At 40.2% G+C, this 26,853-nt stretch overlaps 2 protein-coding genes across 3 annotated transcripts; both read right to left on the reverse strand.

The window, feature by feature from the left end:
• Positions 1-721: 721 nt before the first annotated feature.
• Positions 722-19,338, reverse strand: hhat (hedgehog acyltransferase). Its single transcript, XM_055029474.1, has 12 exons — positions 19,046-19,338; positions 18,057-18,193; positions 17,907-17,971; positions 17,334-17,447; positions 17,055-17,249; positions 16,186-16,398; positions 14,791-14,968; positions 13,495-13,645; positions 10,910-10,945; positions 5,085-5,286; positions 4,522-4,666; positions 722-998 (listed from the first exon to the last, which is right to left on the reverse strand). The coding sequence occupies exons 2-12, from the start codon at positions 18,163-18,165 to the stop codon at positions 913-915; spliced, it is 1,494 nt and encodes a 497-aa protein (XP_054885449.1). The 5' UTR covers positions 18,166-18,193; positions 19,046-19,338; the 3' UTR covers positions 722-912.
• Positions 19,339-20,154: 816 nt separating this feature from the next.
• myoz1a (myozenin 1a) lies at positions 20,155-25,362 on the reverse strand. 2 transcript variants are annotated; one of them, XM_055030099.1, is made up of 6 exons: positions 25,178-25,362; positions 23,791-23,877; positions 22,533-22,720; positions 21,920-22,181; positions 21,032-21,197; positions 20,155-20,919 (listed from the first exon to the last, which is right to left on the reverse strand). In XM_055030099.1, the coding sequence occupies exons 2-6, from the start codon at positions 23,873-23,875 to the stop codon at positions 20,685-20,687; spliced, it is 936 nt and encodes a 311-aa protein (XP_054886074.1). In that variant the 5' UTR covers positions 23,876-23,877; positions 25,178-25,362; the 3' UTR covers positions 20,155-20,684. The 2 variants fall into 2 exon arrangements, with proteins under 2 accessions (XP_054886074.1, XP_054886075.1); XM_055030100.1 differs by lacking the exon at positions 25,178-25,362 and adding an exon at positions 24,782-24,876.
• Between the last annotated feature and the right edge of the window lie 1,491 nt (positions 25,363-26,853).

The raw sequence follows: 26,853 nt of genomic DNA on the forward strand, positions 1-26,853 counted from the left end.
TGAAGTTTAATGGAACGAATGAAGCCCTTTTTAAAATTTGTGACTAAAAATCCCCGATAAGATTCTCAAACTATGGTTCAAGAAACGCTGGTGGACCTCCAGCCATATTGATTTGGACAGAAAATGTCAGGAAACCCGTTTGTTTTCTGGTTGTACGATATTGAAAACTAACCAGATTTGCTGCTTGTCTCTGTTATTAAGCCAACTACTATTAACAAGACAAGCAAATGCATCATGTTCACTGAAACATTTAACATTTCATGATGGCCCGTCGTTCTTTTTCTTGTCAGCATTAAATGCTACTATTAAAAAAAACAAACAAAAAAACAATTTGTCTCATCATTTGAATGTGTAATAACTTAATAATAGCAAAAAATAGCATTTATAAAATTGTAATATTTATTAAAATTATGGACATTTGACACATTGATAGTTAGACATTTTCAGCAGTTTTTACCAGAAACAAACTAATATAAATAACTTGTACTGACAGGTGAGTCAGGGTTCGTTTTCTCTTCCCATCGTGTCTGTAATGTAGAAGACAACAACCAACACTTAAGTGTGATTTCACATGTCTGCTACATCCTGACTAAATGTGTATAAAACAGAACCTGGGTCAGGTTTCTTACTGATCAGCAGCTTTTATCAGTAAACATTGCACTTCTCTGATTTACTGCACCACTGATCAATATCTTATCAAAGCCTTACAATGAAGACAGACTCCTTGGTCCAGCATTTGTTGTTGTTGTTGTTTTTTTTTTTTTGCTTTGTGGTGCAGCTCTGCTCCGCAGCAGAACTTTGGGCTGTGTTTCGGACACTAGGCGTGGCTGTTGGCCGGGTCGCCGCGGCTCTGCGGGTCGCCCTGGTTGTCCGGCAGCAGGGATTCTCACGTTTCCAGGAAGTCAAGGTGACTCACGGTGGGGAAGACGTTCGCTCAAGTCCAACCTGAGCAAAGCAGTAGAGGAAGGCGAGCATCGGCAGAGCGACGGTGGGCCACCCTGAAACGAGAGGCAACGTACTGGCGATCACAATCGCGGCGACTTAATCAGGTCTGTTTGTATAATTTCCTCCTCAACATAAATAAATACTGATCAGCTCAACTTATATTCAGTTCACTCAGGCTCTGCAATGATGCGTTTTTGTTCCTCTTTTGCTGTTTATAGCCAATTCTTGGAGGCTGGAGCGCAGGCAGCAGGTAAGGATGGCCGTCTGCGCCTCCTCCCATGCTGGCCTCCGTCCAAATGATCTCAGCAACCTGCACCTGCACCCACAATGCTTTTCAAGGGTCTATTCTCTTCTATTCATGTCAAAATTTAATCCACATACACATGAGCTGCTTAAAGTGCAGCTGAGCTGTCAGCCACTTCTCTGCAGCGAACAGTTCAAACAGGAGAATGAGGAGAAGGCGTTTTATTTTCACAAAGTTTTATCTTTTATTTGGAAATAGAGGTGAATATTGAGCATAACTCTGGAAAATAAGTGTACAAAAACATCTCTTATGCAGTTGACACATTAAAATTTGAGTAAAGGTGGTTAAGCATAATTGTTTTTGCAGAGACGCTCTCGCATCAATAACTGTAACAATCCTTCAATGACTGCGCTGAAGTCAGAATAGTTTTGAGTGGTTCTAAATTTGGCCCTGCAGCAAATGGAGACGATGCAGACGGATGCTTTCTGTGATTTTCAGAATTAGATTTTCAATGGAAAATATAAATCTTCTTAATGACGTAGCAAGCATGGTCATAAATATGTCACATATTTTACTTTTCAACTGAAAACAAGTATTTTGTCTTTATTTGACTTACCGTAAGCCAATTTGTGGTTCTGTCATAAAATGATATTTGGAATTCTAGATGATTTTTACAAAACTTTGGATGCCTTCTACATATCAACAACCATGGAAACCCCTGTTAAACAAACTTTGTTAAACACGATGAAGGATCAGGTAGTGGATAACACAACAGTAATATTTGATTTTGCCTGAACAGAAACCAGTTTGATCAGCAGAAAAAAAACATATTTTCAAACCCCAGTTTTTGTTTTCAAGAATGAATAAATAATAATAATAAAAAACGGCATTTTCTGCCTCGAACGGCACATTGAACGCTTTGAAATACCAGGAGGTTTTAAATCTGGTACGGTGAGGTGAAAACGGGTCATCATTGGGTGTTTCAGCAGGATAATGGCCCAAACCATGTGAGCAAATCAACAAAGAAACATTTCCCCAGACTCAAAATAAACCGTCTCTCACGGCCATCTCAGTCTCCAGAACAAAATACTAAAGAAAACCAGCAGAGTACATCTGCTGTTGCTTTAATTCTCTAAACATGGGCCAAACAAATGAACGCTCCACAAAAAAATAAATAAATAAAGATTCCTATCTCATTGCTGGAGTTGAGCTGAAAGTCAATTAGTTCGTCATTTTTGCTCCAGAAAATAATCTCTAGTTGCTGTTTGATGGATTGTCATCAACTGTTGTACAGTCGGTCTGTATACCAAGGGGATAAATCTTGTTGCCAATATTTCATTAGGCGTACACAGACAAACTGTCAAAACAGCTTTCGGTTGGGCCTGCAGAAATGTAATAATCATCCTGCCCTCTGGGAGAATCAGAGCAGCCCTTCACACTGACTGTAACGTTAGAGTCCTTCCCCCCAAGGGGACCTGGGAGAAATGCACACTCTGTCCATGGGCTCGGCCCACAGAGACGGGCAGCAGGAACAACTTTAGACGCACAGTGCAGACGGGAAATTGCAGACTTCACCCAGAGAGGTCAGAGAGCAATTACGCCGCTGCCAGAACAAGTGAAAATCCCAGTTGAGTTGATTTGAAAGCATTGATCTCATGGTAATCAAACCCTCCTGTTGGACACCAGAGGGCATGAAAAGTGCTGGATCAGTTACATTCAGAGCAGAAGAAGAAAAACAGAAAGGTTACTAAGCAGATTGTTGCAGGATTTTCTTCTTTTCTGAGAACACGTCGGACGCGCGGCAGGCGGCGGGTACGTTTATTCTTGAGTCACCTGAGTGGATTCTGAAATTATTTCCAATAATCCGAATATTTCATGAGAAAAATGTTCCAAACCCGAGTGACTTTGTTCCACTTTATAACTCTACAGAGGTTCAAAACAGATCAGGAAGAAGGTAAGACAATTTATTACTGTCACAACTTATCTCAAAACCGGAATATGATCTTTATCTGAGGTCTGCAAAATGGCGGCAACAAAGCATCTTCACACTTACTCTGCAATTTTTTTGTAGATTTTTTACATTTTTTTATCCGATGGCAGAAAGAGCACGAGGTGGAAGTCATGCGCGGCGATGCAGGGCGAGAGAAAATTATTACAAGTAAACTGTCAGGAGAGGCGGCCTGCAGCCTGTGTCTTACTGATTTTTAATGTCAACATTTCAAATTTCTCATTTCTTTCTTTGAATCCCTTACTGGGGTATTAGTTCAAAATTTTAATCAGATGAAAAACTAAATTAAACAACTGAATTCAAGGTACAGAAACAACCAATCAGAGCCAGGAGGAGGCGCCCAGAGCTGTTAATAATTCTCGTGTACACGCTGCTCAAGGCGGGGAAACAACTTATTGTTGCAGGTAAACTATTCATCCGCCATCATTGGTGGCTCTGCTAACTAGCCTTAGCATTCACGGCCAGAGTAGAAGAGCTTGATTGACAGCACTAAGACCCTCCTCCTGCCTCTGATTGGTTGGTTCTGACCAGGAGCAGATAACAGCAGATGCATAATCAAGCAGGCAGATGAGCTTGATTTTTACAGATTATCTGGCTCATATACTACTATCATGACATTTTGACAGATGTTTAATTACAAAAATTACCTACAAAAAGCTTCCACAACAAATATTTTGTCACACCATAGATATATTTCTCTGATCTTCACTAGAAAGAATCCTGTATTTTAAAAATTCTTACACCTACACCAAGAAACACAGTTTTTAAAAATTTGCATCAAACATTTAGAGGCTTTATTATGTCACTGTTAGGTTTAGTGTCTTCTAAAGCCTAAACACGTGAAAGGTTTAAAATAAACAAACTTCTTGAGGCGAAGAGTTGAATTTTCAGCTCTGAATCCTCTTCCCGGCCCCCCGGCCCAGCAGGGAGTGCACATTAGACTGCTTATCATTAATGGACAGGCTTCAGGAAGGCCTGCCATCTCGCTTTAGGTACCAAATGGACCAAATACAACCGCAGGGAGCGAAATAGGCCCTGGCACATCACCGAAGCAGATGTGTCCCTCCGACGTTCACGACTCTAATTGTTAGTTTCGGGTCTTTGCTCAAAGTAGCGGGAGGCTAGTCTGTGCACCTGCGTGGATAAATATTAGAGCATAAAGCAGCACCACGGCAAATAGTTGCACAATTTTAATTCCCATCTAGCTCAGGGCCGTCTTCGACTCCTATGAACAAAGACTCGGTACTGATGATCTAAAAAAAAAATCACCCCAACAACACGGTGGGATTAAAACATGCATTGTCTCTGTGGAGGTGCAATTTACCCTGAACGAAGACGCGCTTCCAGAAGATTCTGCCCACGTGCGTCCCCCCGAGGAACACCAGATTAGACAGGATGAGCATGGCCGTCGAGAAGGCGCAGAGGAGGGCGGCGCAGCGCCTTCGCATCGCCAAGGAGAAACTCTGCTCCTGGGAAATCAGTAAATAAATAAGCAAGACCACGAGACGCTCTCGTTGTTAGTCTGCGAGAGAGCCCAAAAAGCTGAAACAAATGATGCATGTGACCGTAAATTGGGAGGACCGCACGGCGCCCCATCAGAGTTTAGGACTATTTTGAGGACGAGCCGACTCCCAGAGGAAGCCGGCCAAGAAATTCCCGTTAATGGAATGCAAACGGCTCACAGTGATGTCGTACCAATTAGACGAGGCCCAATGGGTTCGTCTGCTCTCTGCGCTCTGTAAAGCCGATCAACAGTCTGCTTTATTAAATGTAATAACATGACTTATGCTGCTAATAATTTTCTCCCTTGTAAAATTCGTGGCGAAATTGGATCTGTTGGAGCTGCTGCTGCACAGCTGAAATTTAACGCCTTGATTAGAAACTCACAACTATGGAGTGAAGGCGAGCCGAGGCGAAGAGAGCTCTGATGCCGTTTTCCACCAGAACGCCGGCCCAGTTCATCAGGGCCCAGTACCGCAGGTAGTCCTGGCCGCCGTGCCAGAAGCAGACGAACGCAAAGGCGACGCCGGTGGAAAACACTTTGGAGAGAGGACCATGGCGGGAGCCACCCAGAGGCACGTAGATGTATCTTGGAAAAAATAAAAATAAAAAGTAAAACTAAAGGGTTTCACAAGACAAAATACAGGAAATATTACAGATATGACAACAAACCGGAATAAAAATTAGACATGCACCAAGACATCTGCTGGCGGCGAGGACGTAAAAATTCCAAAATTGTTCTAATGAGTGTCAGCAAAGCTTGAATAACTTCAATAATCTTTGGTGTGGAAGTTATTACTGTGGGAAGTTTACTATCCTCGCCGTCAGAAAAATGATTTAAAATTAATACCAGATGACGCAGAGCAGCCATTTAAAAACAAAATGCATTTCCTGAGCAGCCAGGCTCTATTCAGCCATTTACAACCATTTTGGACTCAAGTAGTTTGTACAATAAGCTCAGCAGGCATTTGCTGATTACTGCTGCTAGTCTGGAGGAGCAGAGTGGGACAAGGATCGCTCTGTGAGGTGGAAGATCGGCTTGACTACAACTCCAAGGAGAAGTTTTGTGGAAATAGGTGGAGCTTTGTAAGATATATGTATATATATATATATATATATATATATATATATATTATATATATATATATATATATATATATATATATGGGAAGTACAAGAATTTCTCAAACATGAATGAAAGAATCAAAGCAACATTCCAGGTATTTTTTGGATGACGGAATAACATTTGAACATAATTTAAACCTCAAAATGTTGATTTTTACATAATATCCCACCTTTAAGATTTTTCTCAGCGCTAGAGGCTTTTATTGATGAGAGAAAAGGAGAAAGACAGGCAGCATACCGTAAATAAGGATATCCAGTGATACAGAGCGAGGCGGGCTCTGTGACTTTCAGTTGTTTTGCAGAAAATCACAATTTTATTTTGGACAATTTGAAGCATTTGTTCAATTTCCAAACATTCCAGAAGTTAGAGGAGAAAAAATGCTGCTATCATACCTGGAATGATGAAATCTCGGCTGCCAATAACAGGCTGAACAATGCGCCGAATTGTCAGGAAGACCCGACACAGAAACTATTGTGTCATTTTCACCGTTTCTTTTAATTTCATACAGTCAAATGTGCTTTCAGTGGCTCTAATGTCCACTGAAAGCACAGAAGCACTCCAGGGAACAGAAATCCCTGCCAAGACGTTAACAATACGGCAGACTGTGTTAATGAATCCAAAAATAGAAAACCTGAGCTTCACACCAAAGCCTTGACACAGATTTGCTGCTCTATTGTTTTTCTTCCAATGTTTTCTTTTTTTATTTCTTCCATGGGTAAGTTTGCCCTTCGGGGTAATAAACAAGACGCGCGGTTAGATGAAAAAGCAGTATTTATGTTGTGTTACTTTATCAAACATTAAAAATTTAGTGTATAATTCATGCATGAGACTGCACTGTATGCGGTGTAAAAATAGCAGCGCCATGCTCCCGGGATAGCCCCACTTTATGTGCATAATGCAACACCAATCGGTGACAAATGGCTTCATATACTGGGAGCACCTCATCTGTCCGCGAGGAGCTGCCAGAGCCTGAAAAGCGCGACACACTCAACAAACATCTCGCTCTGTGTGTGTGTGTGTGTGTGTGTGCAGCATGCGCCCGCGCTGGAAACTAATTATCTCAGCCTCCCTGTGGCTAATCAATGTTTGTGAAAGATGAGCCAGCATTTTCTGAGCCCTAAATAGAGTGGCCAGCTCGGCCATATTGCCGGATGAAAGTCGGAGCAAAAACAGATGGAGAGCGTCAGGACCCAAGAAAACCGGATACCTGAACACGCGCGGTGTCGGCTCGTCGTCGGCGATTTAATTGGACAGAAAGGCGCTGCAAACAGATGTTAGTTAAAATATGATCATTTTTAAGACATACAGGACCGCCCGACTAATCACCGTTATGTAACACCAATACACTTAATGTAGGAGGTTCAAATAACGTGCTGTCAGGCGTTATGGAGCGAGCCATCAGACAGGAGGAGTGCTTTGTCATTATGGCTGCACCGTCAGGAAAAAGGACGATCAAAATGATGATCAAGACCTGGGACGGGTACTTCCTGAATCCGCCGGATACCACAGCAATCACTTTCATTGTTAAAAAACCAGGATTAGGTCAACAAAATTTATTCTGCCGCCAAACAAAAACACACACTGAAGTTTAGGAGCAGCTGAAAAATGATAAAACACAAAAAAAAAACACTTCAAGAGACTGCAGATATTCCAGTGTTTTATCTGCAAGCGCTGCCAAAACCTCAACACTGCAGCACGGGGTGCCAAGTAACTAGAACAGCCCAACATATGAAATGGCAAAATGTTGCTTTGAATTAAACGTTTGGCCAGAACTTGCATTTTCAGTGCCATGCATTGACGCTATGCATGTCGACTTCGTATACTTGGCCAGTTGGATGGTCTCTCGCTGTCCTTGGTGCTCAAGCAAGATGCATTATTTGGGTTTTAACTGTAAGCAACTGCACCAAAATAAATTACAACAAATTTCATCGGGAATTTTTTCCAGCATGCTCAACAACAAGCAGGGTGTGCAATATAATAGTAAGAATTTTGTAGAAAGGAAAAGTCTCTAGTATGCAGATGTTTTCCGGGCTATCCTATAATTTCCTGGAGTCGGCTGTCCAGAAGAAAAGCAAGATTTGTAATAAAATTACTAAAAGCATTTGAGTACACCCCAGTCTGGTTTTCAGTCACTGTCTATACAGTTCTGTGAAAAAGTCTTTTTCTTGCTTCTGCTGTTGCCGCCGTTTCTACAAGCCTTAAAATGGGGGAACTCTGTCTTCATAAGAATACCCAGAGATATGTCAGAGCATGCTTAAACCAGGCCTGACCTCGTTTCACACAAGACACGAACAGTATTTATATTGTCCGGTCGCAGGTAAAGTGGTGTGCTGCACTAGAACATGTCACCGTTGCTCTGGATTGCAGCTTCGGTGAATATCATCAGACTAAACACAGAGGAAGAAGAGAACCAGACCAATGATGTGCGGCTGCACTCGGAGGATTTGCCGTTAAAACAGTCGACGCTTCATTAATAATAGAAATGTCCTTTTTTAGACCAAGCGTGGGGAAATTCAGGATGAGAAGCATCAGATTATTAATAGGAGATAGTGGAAGATAAGAGGTATTCAGAATAAGAGGCTTCAGTTCACATTAGTAAATGCTGATATAAACACACACACACAAAAAAAAAACTAACGTTTTAGCGGCCGGTATGATGGGTCACATTCGTTTTTATTTCCCATGTTTACTGGTTTCAGCAACAAAGTTGAATTTCAAATTCCTATTTGCAATAATTGAGTTGGAACTATTCGTCTGATTTCCCAGTCAGTTTTTCCATGTAGACTAATCACACTGATTCCCATAAATATCGTATAATGTCTTTATCGAGTCCCTTTAGGTTTGTGTTAGTTTGCTTTCGGTGCGTTTCTCAGCGTTTTATTAGAAATGAGGTTCACGCTGTGAGGCCAATATTTCCCAGCTGGTGAACTGTGAAATATTATGGGGCAATGGGGCAGAAAAACCTGACCCATAAATGTCTGCCGCTCCATGCACTCTTTAAGGAGACCACGGCCTCGGCTGACTGACAGATCTGCAGGCCCTGAGAGGAGGTGACACCGCTTGGCTCTCCCAAACTAGAGGAGACGGTTTGTTTTGATGTAACCCAGAATAGAAAGGAGGTTAGATTTTTATGCAAGTTAATCGGTGTCTTTCTATGACTTTTAGGGACTGTTATTGACCTGACAGCTTTAGTATCTGTGCTGCATTTTATTTATTTTTTTTTTTTAAGGCGCAAAATTCTGTGAAAATACACTTTTTTTGAGATTTTATTCCTTCACTTGGAGCGTGACAATTAGCAAATATCTGCTGAGCTCACCATATACACTACTTAGTGCAATGCTCCAAACAACAGCTGTGAACGGCATAATGAGAAGCATTGTTGGGGCAACCTGCTGAAGACGGAGAATCAGAAAGAGAAGGAACTTCTTAAAGAGACAGAGACCTAATTTTAAGGTGTCAAATTTCTATTAAGTCGTGTTTGATAAGTACAGCTTTTTTACAACAACCCAGTCACTTGATTGTGCTTCAAAATGGCACATGACTGGAAAATACATACTGCCATCCCTTTAAATGAGGAAGATCATAGGAACTATGACATCTTTTGTACTCATCAACTGCAACTTGTCACATAAACACCCAGGAAAAGACAATATAATATTTCTACTGTACCATTTGTTGCCTACAAATGCAGTGAGTTGTAACCATTTTGATTACATTTTGTTCTGAAAAGTGGCTCCATTTCAGGTCCTTTATGATGGCTTTTGTTATGGAGCCTAAAAAGCTCTGAAGCTGTTTTATCAGATTCTCAGATGACATACTTGGTTTAGAAAGAGGTAAAGTGAACAACAACAAAAAAAACCCATATTTGTGATTTCTTTTTTTTTCTCAACTTCTAACATAATCAGAACCTATTCTTACGGTTGACCTCTCAACCTGCAGCCTAATATGAATATTTACAAAAGAAATTATTTGCAGGATCAAATGTCTGTCCTCTGTTGCAAACGTAATAACTCAATCAATCACCTCTGAGGAGCTTTCTTTCTTTTCTTTTTTTTCCCCAGCTGTACTTGATACCTGGTGGCACGGAGGCCTGGAAAGCATAATGCAATGGCAAAGAATGAGGCACTTTGCTGCCCAGGGAGACGAGGTGCCAGTGACTCATGTGGAGCACGTCGTTTAACACCTACACGCTCATCCGGCCCTCTTCAGACGACATCGGCAGAATTTTTTTGGAAACTGCATTAAAACGTCTTCAGAAGAGGAACCGTGGCGGTATTGTGTCATCTCGCATCTACAGAAGGATAATTGCACGCGATGCCATTAAGCAGAAGAAAACCCATTTCCAGTGGGCTCTGCTTAAAATGGAAACACGTTTGTTTGCAATTAAAATGGAAGGGACTTTGAGTGGATGAATTAGAGCTACTTTAAGAAGTTTGCTTGGTGTAACAACGTAAAAAGCAGATCTTCGTGGATGTGTCAGACTAAAGACGGGGTGGGGGGAAAGTAGCAAACAAATAAGCACCACTTTCACAGACTTTTTTTGTGTTCTGACAGCCGTGCAGCGGTAGAGTCGCTGCAACGCAAGAAATGTGCGTCTAACAAGCAGACCATCAACTCCCAGCAGGCTGCGCCCAGCCGAGTGTGCATCATTAAAAGAAAAAGCGAGTAATAATGTGTGTTGTCCAAAGTGAAAGTGAGAAATCTACAAACTCCTCCAATTACATGCACATATTAAACGAGGCGGCCTCTCTTCACGGTGCGGGAGCAGAGAGGCGACAGTGGAAACGCTCACCGCCGCACGAGCACGAGAAAGCAAGCACGCGTGGAAATACAGCATCGGGAAACACGTGAGCAGGCAGCGTGCGAACGGCACGCTCTTTCAAAAGGTTGCTCCGCTGCCAGGCTCAGAGTCCCACAGGAAATGCGCTCTTTAGAGCGCGGTGAGTGATGAGCACCAGGCAAAACTGCTGGCGATCATAAAGCAATAAAAGCAGACGGAGAAATTGTGATATAGACAACGCCTGCCATCTTTAGGGGGCATCAACGTGTGAGTTAGTCAGTCCAGCGCTGGTGAAGAGTCTCTTACCTGATAAGCCATCGATACAGCCCCTCGTCAAAGTGCCTGGGGCAGAAAACAAATGGATATTTCAGGCCCACATTTGCATATCTGCAGGTATCAGAGAGTCGAATTTAAGTGTTTTTGGGACTTTTTGTTAATTTTGCCTTTAATGAAATTTAAAACAAACAAACAAAAGCTACCTATAGAATGAACTTGCTACATTTCAATCAAGCATAGCAAAAACTGTGAACCCAGCTTGTGCTTCTCACACTGCATACAGCCTGAACCCCCACAGTGCCAAGCTTAATTGTTCTTTTACACCAAGCCTGGCATTTATTGGCAGCAGAAGCAGCACCAGCCAACTGGAGATAAATTTGTGGGGAATATTAGCAGCTAGTTCCTAGCCGCCGTACCCACCTCAAGTCATAGAATGCAATAAAATTGTTTGTGTGTGATTCATAATTTTGCCTGACAGAAAAAGTTTGAGCATAAAAAAAGAAATGATATTAAATAGCCCTACCTCGAAGAAATTTAAGACTTGTAGCAAACATATTGTTTTTATTAAGTCATTTTAAGGCCTTAATTTTAAACGAATGAATTTAAGACAATTTAAGGACACTGTGTACTCTGTACGTAGAAATAAAAAAACAAAACACAAAGTTATAAACACCTGAACGCTGGGCTTCCAACGATGTGAACCTTGTGCTGTAGCAAGACTGTCGGGTGTCAAGTGTTTGTGAGCCGGCGCTTTATCATAACAAAGATTAGATGTGGCAGCATCTATAAACTGAAACTGGCTTTTCAATGGTGTCGGCCGACAGCTTTATGCATTCTATCAATGTCGCCGGCATCGACCAGCTCAGCATAGAAGAGCCGGATTGGAGTGCACCGGCGTCAGCACATCGGCTCTGACTGCTGCAGAGAGGACATTTTATCATGCAAAGCCAAACGCATCCTGTCTCCACTTTATGAGCTCACAGTTAAGGAAGCATTACTCATGGTTAATTACGTCCAGGAGCAACAATGTATGCATCTGAAACGTGAGCAAATCTAAAGGCTGACTGGACTTATTGCAGTAAGCAAGTGGCCATCGGGTAAAACTCAAGCTGAGTTGCTACATTTCGAAGCTTTCTGACAAATAAAACCAGGTTTAAATTGAGCTGCATTTGGAGAGAAGTACAGTTGTCAGCTTCATAGAGGATTATAGGAAGCTTTATTTATTTATTTAGCCAACTTACACTCAAACAGGTTAAATTTAACAACAGAATCCTCCAAAATTAGCAGATCCTTGGAAAAGCTGAACCAAATAATGAACTTTGAAATCATATTAACAGGCATGAACCAATATCAAGTGGTTACATTTTCAGAGATTAGGTGAGAAAAACACAAATAATGTCATGTCACCAAAAATAAAAAATAATAATAATGTTTCTTTTATATTTAACTGTCTTTGGTCTTTATGTATACAGAATAATGCACATGTAAGAGGCACCACTTGTCTTTCAATTAACTTGAGCAATTGTGACCCCTTCAGCATTAAACAGGGATGAACTCTTCTGTAGCAAGAACACCTAAAATGCTAGGTGATAGTTTTTTGGTAAAATGTTGTGGCTTAATGTTCAGTTGCTGGCAGAAGACTCAAATGTAAACATTTATAAATAAATGCACCACTACTTCTCTGGCTGAGCTTCCTCCATAACTCCAGCTGCATAAATGACTGCTCCTTATGGCAGAATCGGCAGAGAAAGTTTAAACTGGATGTATTTCTGGTTTTCAGTCAGAATCCACTCATTTTCCTCAAAATAGTATTTACATAACGGCTTCCCAACATCGTTTTTGAAGTTTTATTTTTGTTGTGTTGTTGGAGCATCAACTTGCATCCAAGTTTCAACCGTCTACTTGTGACGATCTGAAGGACAGTTGAACAAATTTTGAGGTAGACCTCCTTCATCAATATTTCACCCACTTGGTGCATTGCATCTGGAAGCCACTGGGGAAAACAGCCTTACAAAATAGAGCTTAGCCGGTAGCATTATGTTTCAGTACCTGGCAGTGCTAATGTGCTACCTTCAAACTAAATACTGAACCTCATAAAGAATTGCAGGACTTTTTAAACCCGGTTCTGTATAACCAGAGAATTATGCAAATCAAGTTCACACTGTTTCCAATGTTTTCTCCATCTTACAATAATACTTAAATGAATGCCAATAATGTTTAAAAGACAAAATATGAATATTTTTTAAATTCCCTATATAAAAAATTAAATATCCGTAATTTAAGTCTCATGATTTACTTTGTAGTTTGACAAATGCTGATTAGTTAAAAAAAAAAAAAAGAAATCCAGTGAATTGGTTCCAGCAAACAAACCACTATAGTGTGAAGCACACACAGAGACACACAACTGCTGATGTGAGGACGACCCTTTGTCCTCTCGCAGGTAATGACTCAACATGAGACAATTTTCTCTGGCCAGTCTGGACCCGACTGCTAACACGGAGAGTTGCACTTTAAAAGACATTTTACGTCAGAGTTCCCTTTTTTTCCCTGCTTAAAGGTCCCGGGCTTTAACTTGACAATAACCTCCTCACTCACTTCACAACGAGCGCTCTCACCTCCACATCCCTGTGAAGCTGTGCATGATGCTGACGCAGCGCGGGAGCTTCGGGGGGACCAGGCCGTCCAAAGTGGCGAGCATGGAGGGAAGCCCAAACAGCACCAGGTACTTCACATAGAAGAACTGGACGAGAGCCAGGGCCAGACCCCCTGAGGCAGACAGGAGACACGGAGCGGAAACCATTTCAGGTTCTTCAGAGACAATGGATAGTCGTCCATTTAGAGAATGCAACAGAGGAGCAACAGCAGGAGATTAATAGCTGGAGTTTAACTTGGTTCGACATGATTCATGATACGAATTAGTGTATCTAACATTTAAAATTAACTTGGTGGGTTTTACAAGTAGGATGAAAAAGATAACTGAAGGCAAAAACCATTATTTAAGTTATTCTGTCAATTAACTTGACGGTTCATTGATTAATCGGATGAAAAATTGGCAGATTCTGACGGATTTTTTTGGACTAAATTAGAAATGCAATAAAAGATGAAAATAAATAATGTAATCACTTTTTAAAATAAAATAAACATTTTATCACCTAGACTGCAATAACACAGCATTCCTTTAGAGTATGCTTGATCATTTGTAGTAAAAGATGCATCTGCAGCAAAAAAAAAAAAAATCCTTTTAACATCAACATGTGAAAAGCTCATAGGCCTCTCCACCTGACTTAACATCAATACAGCATCTGTTGATTATCGTTTTAGATTAACCAATCAATAATTGGATGGGAAAAGGCGCTCAATAGGATTCTTTTTAAAGAATTTGAACTGAGTGAAGCTAAAACTAAGGAGTTTTGAGTAGAATACATTTACAGAAAAATGTATTAATGCAAAATGTGAATATTTTTGTACAGTTTTGCCTTAATTACTGGAATCATGTGGAACCCCTATCCACATGATAGGTTGTTGTTCTGCGGGTGTTGTTCTTTTAGCAAATGGCTCTTTTTGAGTCTGTGTACTCCAGTGAATCGACGGCTAAATTAGTTGACGATCATACCAATAAATCTATTTGTCACAATTAATTGTTTCAGCCCAAGCGAAAATTAAAATGTCTGAATGAAAGAGCTGAAAGCTGGCTGTCAAAGCAAAGTCGCCCACATCAGATTAATAAAATCATGAATCACAGATAATTAGCAAATGTGTAACAGCAGCTTCATCCAGAAGCTGCTAAGTCTTCTGCAGATATAATCTCTATATATTGTGCAACATATGTCTTCTGTGGGAGGAAAGTGTTGGATGTAACACCTCGTTTTAGCTGCGATGAAACACAACAAGCTCTGAGTGGAAAGGCTTACCCAAAGCCCACGGAGGAAGCATTTCTATGTAGGTCTCATTAGAGTGGATGGCGTGCATGTGCATGACATGGATCATGAATTCTGCCAGGATCCACCACAGAGCGACCCGGACTGATCTGACCACCACGAAGCCAAAGACAGATTCCTCCCCGCTGTTCTCGTCGGCCGATTTCCTCATCTGGCAGTGGAGAGACAGGAAGCACATACTGAAGGAGGGAAGATTGAACATATGAGAGACATGCAGGGGTTTTCAGGGGAATGGAACGTCTTTTTTTACATTTCGACATGTTCATCAGCCAGTTGGTTGCACTGTTTTTGGTTTTTTTGAGTCGTGCCAGAGTGCAAAGGAGTGTACACAGACTCTTTTACATATTTTTCACAATTCTGCACTTTGTGTGTTGGTCAGTCACGTATCATTGGCAAACATACTTGTATTGATGTCTTAATGATGGCACTCTACATATTTAAACATTTGTGACTGGTTTCAAAATTGCTCACCGTAAGATGGTATTTTTAAAAACGTTTTAAAAAGCACTTTAAAATGCCTTGTTGCTTAAATGTGCTGCACAAATAAACTTGACTGATTGACTCACTCACAAAACTCCAATAAAATACATTCAAGTGAAAAGTGACACAACATGGAAAAAGATGAAAAATATTCAGGTAAATGTTTTTGCGTAACATTGCATCTATGTATTGATCTCCCAGCTCAACTGTTTAGGTTAACTTTTATTTATTGATTTTGTTGTAGTAAATCATTTATTGTGAAGAATTTTTTATACAAGCATTTTGATTTATTGTTGTCCCAAAAACCCAAACTGTGTTACTGGAAATGTTGTTTTTATCATCTTCTGCTCAGCATCAATAAATATTAGTGAGTGCAAAAATATTATCAAATGCAGTTACAGTGTGTGGGTTAGTGTTATATAGCACTTCTTCAAGAAAATTATGTCCTTAAGAAACATATTTCAAAGCGAAATGTTTTTCAAGAACAATATTTGTGTTAGACAGTCAGACAGGTTTCTAAAAAAGCTTTTTATTTAATCATCATTTTAATCTTTTTTTATAACGGTAGCAAAAGATATCATGATAAAACCCTAAGTCAGTATCGTCCACCCATAGGTCAGTAACAAAATCCCAATAAAATGCACTAAGTATGTGGTTGTAATGTGACGAAATGTAGAAAAAGCTCAAAAGATAAACATAAAAATGATTTTGCAGCATATTATATCTAAACAAAACGTATTTACAAAGCCTACATTTAAAGATTACAAAAGGTTCACGATATAAAGAGACAAGAAATGGCTCAACTGCAACCAAAATTGGTTTTAGTGTTTTTAAAACCAGAACCCCAAGCCTGTATTGCAACACCAGAAGAGGCAATTTTACCCTCACCTGCTCAGCGTAGGCTTTGAAAGTGATAATGGGTCCATTGTAGAAGAAAGGATGATAGAAGGTGTATGAAAACAGCCAGAAGAGGTGCGCGACTCGACTGCACTCAAAAGGGCTCCAGCAGTGCTCTAGGCTGAAGCTGATGAATCGCAGGCCACAGACAGAAACGCTGAAAAGTAGCAGGTAGTACTCCTCCTCTGTGCTGTACCAGCCTCTCTGAGTAACACAACGGTTCACATTCACTGGCAATTGTGACGAAAGTCTTACAGTACATTCAATGTATATGCTTCTCAAAAGGAGAAGTTTGAAAGTTAGGCCATCTCTTTACAAATCTATCTTTAACCGAGGGGTTTCTTTAGATCAGGGTTGCTTTGCTTAACTTCAGTACCGAGCTATTGTTTCTATGATTAAATCATACATATTTTCATGGCTTGCTAGTTCAGCTTTTGTTGTTTGTTGCATTTCCAGCAGTAAAATATCATAAAATGTTGAATTCAATCGATTCAGACTGCAATAAGGCTCAGAGAGAGGAAGGGTGCGCCAAAGAAATTCAACAAAACCGAAGAGGAAAGCCTCAATAGCTCAACATCTTCTTAGTATATTCTGCCCTCTTGTGTTATTTGGGGGTATAACATTCAGTGAAAATAAAAGACGTGGATCTGCTGTAATAGGTAAAAAAAAAAAAAAAGATTCATTAAATGTTTTAGCTTCTGATTAGGAACCTGACGCACATTTTTGTTTTTATTTACACCTCCACTCAGCCAGAAATCAAGATAAGTGTAATTATCTTGATGTTATTTATGGTATAAATGCAAACAAACAAACAGCCTCAAACATTAGGAAAAAGCTACCGTGCAGGACACACAGCTCACCTGGATGTCTTGCAGTGGCTGGATGTGAATTGTGGAGAGCAGCAGAAGGTTAGTGATCCACGCCAAAGAAGGCTTTCGCAGCTGGGCCACTGAGAAGGCAACGGACAGCTGTAGAAGCAGAACTCCCACACCCTTAAAGCCCAGCAAGCTGCTGGCTGCCAAGAAGTCGAACACTGTGAGCGCAAGCACCTTAAGCTGTCGAGACAAAAAAATAAATAAAAAAATACAGCTATCCTTCAATACTGTGTTTGCTTTAAGTGTAGCGTAGGATCACCTCACCTTTGGGTGAAAAATGGCCGCCAATCTTGATAACACGCCATGACCAACTAGAGTCCACAGTAAAGACTTTTTGGCCCACTCAGTCCAGAAACTCCACTCAAAGTCAGACGGGTCCTTTATTTTAAAAAATAAATAAATAATAATAATCAACTTCATAAAACATAAGCCTCTCTCATGCTGGTCTTGTATTACTGGACTAATACAGAGAGGCACTCATGTTTTATTATTTAAAATTATAATCAGATATTAAATATTGAGGATTCATATCCCTTGAACTCTTTACATTTTTCCTTGTTACAGTCACTTCGATGCATTTTGTTTATAACTGCAGAGAAAGTGGCTTTACAAAGTAGTTTATTGACACAGATGGACAGAAAATATTTCCAAGCACCTCAGATTTTAATTATTAAAAAAAGGAACTAATCTTTTCAATGCACTTTACAAATTAGGTGCTATCTTGTTTGTCTATGAGATCAAATGAAGGTTTGTCATTAACCTTGATTTGATTTCCTCACCACTACTCCACTGTGCATAGAATTGTGGTGTTTTTTTAAATGTCACTTCTTAACTTACCCTTTTGAAGCTCTTAAAAAGGCCATTTTCCAACTGGACCTCTCTCTGTAAGCCAGCTTCATGCTCTGAGGTATAAATCAGAAAAGAACAGTGACATTTTCCTTATTCTTATTTCATCCAATCCACTGTAACAACTGCCGTCTAGTTTACCTCTGGAGAACTTGTGCAGCTGGTAAAAAGAGTAAAAATGAGAGCCCAAAGAGAGCAGCCAGTACACAAAGATCTCAGGCCATGGCAGCGGTGACAGCTGGGATGGCATCGGGTAATGTCACTCTGCTGTAATGCCTCTGAAACGGATCGAGTCAGATACACAGATTTAGTCCGATTTATTTCTTTACAACACAGCGACTGCCAGTTCAGTGAGGGTTGACCCAGTAGGCTAAAGGATAGTCTCGAGATCAGGCTCAGTTTAGTACTAATGTGTGAGGCAATAATTGTTTTAAGCTCAAAAACATCTCAGAACTCCTGGTCAGGTATAACCCATGTGGACCTAACCTGACCACTGCCTTCCTGCGCGTTTCAGAAACTTGTTTGGATCAGAACTAAACCAGTAAAAGCAGCATTTAGTTTCTTTGCTCCCTGGCTTGAGAGCAAACTCCCTAAAACCAAAGGGTGTGCAGAAGCCGCTGGTTCCTTTAAATCAAAACTGAAAACATTGCTGTTTCAGACAGTTTCCCCAATGTCAAATTAATTTTAGCAGCTCACTTTTATTCATTTAAAAATGGTTCTTTGAGTTTTTCATTTGATGTTCTCTTTTTTTTTTATGTTTTTTTTTTATTAACTTCTGATCCTTCGTTTTACCTATTTAAACCTCATTAAATATCAAAGAAAATACGAATATTGCAATCAAAATGACTATTTAATGATTTTCTTCATATTAAGTTGGTTTATATGTCTTTAGGACAAATCCAGAAGTAAATACAGCATTAAAATATTAACTTCAGCCAACAAACATATTTCAATTATAAATATTTGTGAATATGAGTTATTTAAAAAAAAAACTAAAAATGCCTTTATGAATAATAATAAATCCTTTTCAAATATGAAAATGATTTTAAATAAACTAAACGCCATATTTACTGTTTTACACTAGCAGATCATTTAAAGCAGCGGAATGCTTGTAAAAGCTTCATACGTACCGTAAATCTTGTAAATACTTCCCACAAAGGTTTTAATAGCTCCAGCTTTCCGAACTGGGAGGTTTCGCTCGGTGCTGTTGTTTCATGCTTTGAGAAATACCTGTGATTCCTGAATGTTTGTAAAACAAATTACACTGTTTTCGCTTTGCTAACTGAACCCGGAAGCCTCCATAAACTAATTGAGTCTGTGAGCTGCAGGCAGACTGACTTATGAAGTTACCGTATTAACTCCTATGGACTACAGGCCATTGATAAACTGGACTGCTCTGCTTTAAAGTGGTTTCACATCAACTCCGAACAACAGCAGCAGCGGGGCGCCTTCTTCTTCTTCTGTTTCATTGTCGGGTTGCAAACAACTTCACAGAGTCACACCGCCCCCTACTGTACAACCTCACAGCCTGCAACTGCTAATTTGCAGGCTATGAGGTTACGTAAAAGTGACTGAGAATATTTTATTTATAATCCTGATTCCTGTTTAACAGCTTCTGTCCCTTAAAATCCTTTTATATTCTGTATTTTATTTACTTTTTCCTCATTCCCTGTTGTTGTACTTTTCCATTTCACTATTAAATAAATAAAGATTAATTTAAGTAGCAATGAACAACTCTCAATCTTCATTGTTACATCTTCCCTCCTGTTTTTTTTCTCCATAATTATTTTTTTTGTAAATGTTTGTCGTTAGTTTTCTTCCTTTCTTACCTCCATTGCATATTGTCTTGTTTATATATATATATTTTTTTCTTAATTATTGATATTCCCTCCCCTTTTCCAATGGGAGAAGTTCTGTCATGTTTCATTTCCAACTGATTGGCATATGGATTTCATTTAATAGATGTTTCTTATGGTTCTCTTACAAGTAGATTTTTTCCTAACCTTTGTTATAACCCGTCTTGCCATACATGGTGTCTTTATTTTTTCATTTATTTTTAACATATATATATATATATATATATATATATATATTCCCCACTAAACAAACAAGTTGAAATTAAAGTTAACTTTTTTCAATTTCAAAGTGTGGTTATGCCTTCAAGTTCAAAGGTTTGAATCAACTTCTCTGAAGAACAGTGGAAATTGTTTAAGTCCACAAAATGGATTTAAGTTTTCAGTCTTTTCATCGCTCAACAAGAGGAGGGTTTTTATTTTGGCAAAAGTGATGTTGCTTCACTAGGGTTTAACAAAAACTTCCATTCCAAATCAGACATCATTGCGGGCTGTGTCCATACCACCACACAGAATCGTTTTTTAACAACAACAACAACAACAAAAGCAAAGGGAAATCACAAGTGAAGAAACATTTTAACATTGAGGGAGCACACACAGACATCACATAGCCGAAATCTCAATCTCCATCCATAAGTTTCTCTTTTCTGCCAGTTGCATCATTTAGGCTTGACAGTCGAAGCGTCTGCAGCTTTTCCTTTGCAGCTCAATACAGAGAAAATGACGAGCATTTACACTTTCTGTTATTCACACCGAGTCTCTCAGTTTGATCAGTTCTACACAGCCCCTTTTAGCTCACCTTCAGCGTTCGCCCGTGTGTGTGTGTATGTGTGTGTTTGGGTGTGTGTGTGCATGCTAAACTTAATCCATACAGTCAGGCTAACGTGGAAGTAATGGCAATCACAGTATCGGGTTTTCACAGCTCGTCTGTTTCTCCGTCGAAGGGCACGGCATCCGTCTCCATGTGGATGCTGCTGGGCTCGTTGCTGGTCACCCAGCCGATGGGGGTGCGGTTGAAGGAGGGACGGCAGCTGATGTCGTGTTGGTACACCACCGCGGGTTCGGGCTCCTCTTTGGTCACCTCGGTTTCTGGCAACTGGAATTTCATGAGCTGGTTGGCCTTTTCGAAGCCACCGAACGGCATCGCCATCCTAGCCGGACAAGGTTTGGAGAAGGAACAGATTAATGCCATAGTTTGTCGTCGCAAAGCAACACAAAGATACAATTTGAAATAATAATAATACATAGTATAGAGGGAGCCACCTATTGAAGCTTTTGTATTTGGGCAAGTCTTTTCGCTCAATGGGGCCAGGCATTTCAGATTTTAGGGTGGATAGTAGGCCCTCGTCACCCTTCATGGCCTTCTCCCACGGTGAGATATACGTCTTTACACCAACCAGCGTCTTACCCTTGCCGTCTTTTCCAGCTCCTGAATGAAAAAACATCACATCTCAATCAAAAGAAAAAAAAAAAAAAAACGTTTTTTTTTTTTTTTTTTTAAATCAGAAACAATTAGTTTTCTTGTGGCAAAAAGGATGTCGACATTTTCATACAGTGCCTGGCAAAAGTCTTTGTATCCCTTATAGTATCTCATATCTTGACATTAAAACCGCAAACTTCAATATGTTTTACTTCATGACAAACACAAAAATTGTTGCGTTTTCGAACATCAACTCGGAAACTGGGCTGCGCGTTCACATTCAGCCCTGCTAACTCTAGTGCAGTGAAGCTATTAAGCACATGGAATCTGCCCGTGTGCAGTTCAGTCAAAGTCTAAATCCAGCTGTTTTGTGAAGGACTCACATGTTTCATAGGGAACATTACCAAAAGAAAAACAACAACAACAACAACAACAAAAAAACAGAATCAAGACCAAAACATGTTAACTCTGGAAGAGCTGCATAAATCTACAGCTCATGTGGGAGAATTTGGAAAAACTGGCTTTTATAGAGCAACAGCAAAAAAAAAAAAAAAAAAAAAAAAATATATATATATATATATATATATATATATATATATATAATATATATATATATATATATATATATATATATAAAGCCAACTGTAAAGTGACACAACTTGAAACATTTCAACATTTGGAAAAAAAAAGTTTGCATCAAGAATTCTTTAATGAAAACAAAATGTTTCAACCTTTTGAGGATGACCACGTTGCGTCTCCTCTGATGCCCTTGTCGACTCCTGCCAGTCCTCCTTCTCCTGCACCTCCAACACCGCCTGCTCCTCCTGCTCCTTTGCTTCCGGGCTTGGGAGGAGGCACTGGTGCTCCTCCTCCCACAGGTGAAGCTCCTAAATACAGATGTCTGGTCTCTTTGCTTACATGGTGGCCTCCGACATTAATAAACTGACCTCCCACCTGACCCCCCAAAGACGGAACAAACTTCTGGAAGTCTTCCTGAAATATGAGAGTTTGATGAAAATGGAGAACAAAAAGTACAGGAGGACAGAGTCATTAGTGATGCTGAAGTTTCTGAGTATTTCACAACACATTCAGTTGGAATCCAATCATGAAAATGTAGAATATGAAAATCAACATATTGATGTTGACGTTTTGGATAGTCTTGGTTAACTTGGTTAATTTCAAGCCTTTAGGTTCATGTTTCTTAAACTGAATGCTCATGAGAATGATATAGGCGTTTATTTTTCTTCTTAAGATTGATAGATATTTCAATGTGCTGTGTGACAAACTGCATCAATGTTCAATTGAAATGAACAGAAAAGCCCTCTGCTTCTGGTTTCGCCTCACCATCGAGTTGTTGGTGAAAACATCCGGGTTGTTCTCGTAGATGAACTTCTCGACTCTCTGCTGCCGCATCTTGAACATCTTGGAGCCTCGGTTCTTCATCAGGGAAAGCTCCTCCAGCATGATCTCTTTGGGAGTCCTGATCTTTGTTCCCAGATCGAACTCGGACGCCTCCGGATCCAGCTCAAACTCTGCAGAAGATGCAGGAACAGGAATGGTTTCAGCTGATCAACAGCAGCCTTCCGTGGTAGTTGCTCTTTTCCAACAGCATTTTAGTGAACATTGCATTTTATCAGTCAACGTTTTGCAATGAATGAACGAATGAATCAGTCAATCAATCAGTCTATAAGAAATACAAATCAAAACCAATAAAATCAAAATACTAGGACAATTTGAAAAGATAAATATAATATATTTTTTAAAAACAAATGAAAAACAGACATGTTTAATAAATTATTATTACTATCATTATTATTAGTAGTAGTATTATTACTACTACTTCTACTGAGACTTATTTTAGGATGCCAATTTAATCAATTATGCTGTACATAATTTTCCTTTGTAATACAGTTCATATTTTGATGAAAGTTCATTACATTTTAACAATATTATTATCACCATGAAGTCTTGAAAAGTTTTGAAAACTAAGGTGAGACTTTATTCAACGTCCTTCTGCCCCTCCCTCTTTGCATCCTTCTGTTTTTCCTTGTGTTGCTCCTTCCTTATACAATGACTTCCTTCCTCACTTCCTTCCTCTCTCTTGTCCTTTCCTTCTGCCCTTCTTCTGTTACTTGTTCACTTTCTTCTTATCATTTTTGTGTCTTTTCCCTCAGTGTCTTCATGCTGTTCTTCCATGTTGTCTTGCCGCCATTTTTTTCCATCAAAACCTCTCTCACTCCTTCTTCTCTTCCTTCTTCCTTCTGTCTTTTCATTATTTCCTGCCTTGTTCGACCATTTCGGTCCTTCTTTCCTCCATTACGTCCTGCCTTGAGTCTTTCTATTCTTGCTTGTGTCCCACGTCCAACCCTGCCTGTCTAAATTCTTAGAGAATCTTTGTTTTATGCTGTGAAATGACCGTAAAGTATGAGAGAAGTCTGGGAAAAGAGTTAGAATTAGAGTGAAAGGCTTTAATATTGTTTCACAGCACATCGTCTGCAGTGTCCAACCCTCTTCTGTGTCTGTCTACGCCCGTTTTACGTCCTGAAAGGCTTTCACTGAGCAGTGGTAATTTCATATTCACATCATTTTACGTCAGCCTTACCATCCTGACTGATATGTGATAGGTCGGTTATGATCTTGGAGGGCTTTTTCCGCTTGTTTAGGGGGGCAGGTGTTCCCAGAGGCATGGCTGGAGGGAGAGGGAGAAACCGTAGAACGTTACACGGTGGGTACAGAAATGCAGGACAGCATTCCTGCATTTGAAATATACTAGGCAAGAAAAAAAAGGGCTTCAAAAGATGAAATGCAAGCCGCAAACGGTTCTGAGGGCACAGATGAGGAGGGTTAGAAATGGTTTTAATTTACGGCTAATCTCCACCAGCTTCTGAGCGTTACTTAGGATCATTAACACCACAGCCGACCGCCAACCCCTGCAAGCTCAAAGGAGATCAATGTGACACACCTGCACACAACACACGTCCACCTAATTCTTCACACTCACGGGAAGTGTCAGAGCCTCTGGATTCCTCGCATTCCCCCGTGGGACGCACGTCTTCCCCCTCAAAAGAAACATTTAGCTCAATCTGTGCTAAGCTTCAGCAACTCTGGATGTTGCCACTATGCAACATCCAGAGTTGTTTGGGGACACAAGATCTGTTCTCACACCTGACAGTCAACGGAAGTGCACCAAAATTCACAGAGGAACTTGTGTTCAGGGTTTTCTGCAGGTAAAAATGATGGACTACCGTCAGTAGTTTTGCATGTCAAGACCTTTCCCACCTGAAGCTCATGAACATTACTTTCTAGCCTTTCCACGTGACCCACTCTCTAATAAGCATCTTACTTTATCATATGGACTGACTTTACGTTTCACATGCAGATTTTATTCTAAATGTCTGCAAACTCAACCATAAACATTTTCTTTAAGGTCCGTGTTAAGTGGCAAAACATCACATCACATCTATTGGCTGCAACTGAACCCGCTGCAGCTATTTTTAAAAGCCATCTCCAGCCAAGACATTTTAGCGACATGCAATGGCGTCACAAGGCTATCAAACGGGCTTGAAGCAAACTCCTAAGAACACAAAACACACCTCCAGAAAATCAGCTGGAAGTGCCCGTTTGGGACACACAAGAGTCAGAACTGGAGTGCTTGTTAATGAGGAGGATTTTTGATGCAGTGTGACAATTTCATGGCAGGAGAGCTGTGGAGATTTGGTCCCCACCTCTGAGGCGGCTCTGATAACACTATATAAAACTTCTGTTACAGTCAGCACATTCAGCTCTTTATTTAGCTTTTTAAGGCTTTTCAAAGAAATCTTTTCCCCCCCCACCATCATTAGCCAAAAACCCTGTGTAGCTTATGTTTGGGGAAACCTTTTTTTTTTTTTTTTTTGCCACTATGCAACATCCAGAGTTGAAAGGCTGCAAGTACAGTTGAGTAATCTACAGAAAAAGAAAAGCACACCAACAGGTTTAGATCCACTCACCGGGATTCTGCTGTAATCCTGTGTGGAGAGAAGGACCTATAAATACCAAACAGAGAGGAAGATATTGATCTCAAACACAAAGGTACAAATCCCTTAGTGCCTCTGACCCCACGTATGAGCGGACTCAGGTCCCGGAAAGTGCAAAGCAACACTCCGATACCAGATCTAGCAGAAAGGTTCGGTCGGGGGGAGGATTGGCGGGGGGGTTTTGCAGGGGGTGCAGTAGGAGTGTTGATGTCAAGACGGGGAGGAGGAGGCTGAAGTTAGGAGTGTGAATACGGAATGGAAAGGGAGTCATTAAGCCGGGGTGGAGGAGTCTCTCTTGGCCGGTCGAAATCGCTGATGGCGATATTAAAGGCACAAAATCATTCTTGCAGATGGCTCCGCAGCCTATATTTAGCTGCGGAAAATGAGGGGAACAGGACTTCAGAGCCTCAGGGGGACTCTCAAGTGTGTTTGGGGTGCGAAGAAAGACATGGAGAAAGCAGGAGGGGTCTAAGAGTGGCTGCAGAGAGCGCAAGTCAAAGGTTAAGAACATGTGTGGATATACATGAAGGCCAAATCAGTTTGAGTTTCAAAGGACTGCTCATGTCCTTAACGGTCATAGGTAACAGCAGAATAATACTGACATCCAACATCACAAGCTCATCAGTTTCAATCGCGATATAAGTCACAGATGTAGAAAAAGAGTCCTGAAAAATAGTTTTAAAAAAGTAGTAGATGTATCTTATATTTTTTCTTTCCAGAAAATTCTGTAAACGGCTCCATGGTGGTGCAGTTGCTCACTGATGCCTTGAAGCAAGACACCCCAGTCCATGGTCTTCCTGCATAGAGTTTGAATGTTCTCCATGTGCATGCATGAGTTCTCCCCAGGCACTATGGATTCCTTGTATTGTCCAAAAACATTACTATAAATTGTCCTCTGTGTCTCTGCGATGGATTGGTGACCTGTCCAGAGTGGACCCTACCTTTTGTCTGAGAACTGCTAGGAAAACCTCTGGAAAAATGTACCACTGATGGATGGATGGATTCTGCATGCTTGATTTTTTAAGTTGAAATTGATGCTGCACAAAAACATCCTTGAAATGCAGACAACCACAAACTTCAATGCATCTTACTGGGATAATATTTAGGGAGCGATCTCATTCATTTTTAAGATTGTTATAAAATTATAAATTTGAAAATTGTCAGATTCCCAATAAGATTCTGGTCTGGATTTTGTAATGGTTCGTTCCAACACTGGAAATGCTTTGATCTAAGCCGTTATAATGCAGCTGGTTGTATGTTTACCATTGTTGTCCCACCTGAGAGTGAACCTCCACCCTGTTCTCTAAACCTTCAGCTGCAGATTTTCTCCTGAGACTGTAATGCATTTGGCTCCATTCATGACTACTCTTGATTATCCTCGTAAAGTGACCTATAGACAAATGAATACAATACTTTTTAGATGTTTTGAAGTAAAATCCTGAGAATCTTGCCGAACTTTCCTTCAACTTCAAAATAGTGTGCTGCTTTGAGTTGGTGTGTCACATAAAACTTTTATCAAATACATTGATGCTTGTGGTTGTGAAGACATAATAACATTGAAGGTAATATTTTTGAAAAGCCAATGTAGAAAACAAGGTATATATATATATATATATATATATATATATATATATATATATATATATATA

The sequence above is a fragment of the Poeciliopsis prolifica genome, unplaced genomic scaffold, assembly GCF_027474105.1.
Source record: "Poeciliopsis prolifica strain line A6 unplaced genomic scaffold, Auburn_PproV2 SCAFFOLD005, whole genome shotgun sequence".
NCBI lineage: Eukaryota > Metazoa > Chordata > Actinopteri > Cyprinodontiformes > Poeciliidae > Poeciliopsis > Poeciliopsis prolifica.

What these genes read in the sequence shown, in the direction of transcription:
- hhat (XM_055029474.1), bottom strand. Translation starts at nt 18,165, where the DNA reads ATGCCATCCCAGCTGTCACCGCTGCCATGGCCTGAGATCTTTGTGTAC. An exon ending in TCAAAGCCTACGCTGAGCAG is followed by an intron (nt 14,969 to 16,185) that starts GTGAGGGTAAAA and finishes CTCCACTGCCAG; the next exon opens with ATGAGGAAATCGGCCGACGA. An exon ending in CTCGCCTTCACTCCATAGTT is followed by an intron (nt 4,667 to 5,084) that starts GTGAGTTTCTAA and finishes CTGATTTCCCAG; the next exon opens with GAGCAGAGTTTCTCCTTGGC.
- myoz1a (XM_055030099.1), bottom strand. Translation starts at nt 23,875, where the DNA reads ATGCCTCTGGGAACACCTGCCCCCCTAAACAAGCGGAAAAAGCCCTCC. An exon ending in TTTTCACCAACAACTCGATG is followed by an intron (nt 22,182 to 22,532) that starts GTGAGGCGAAAC and finishes CTCATATTTCAG; the next exon opens with GAAGACTTCCAGAAGTTTGT. An exon ending in AAATACAAAAGCTTCAATAG is followed by an intron (nt 20,920 to 21,031) that starts GTGGCTCCCTCT and finishes TTGTCCGGCTAG; the next exon opens with GATGGCGATGCCGTTCGGTG.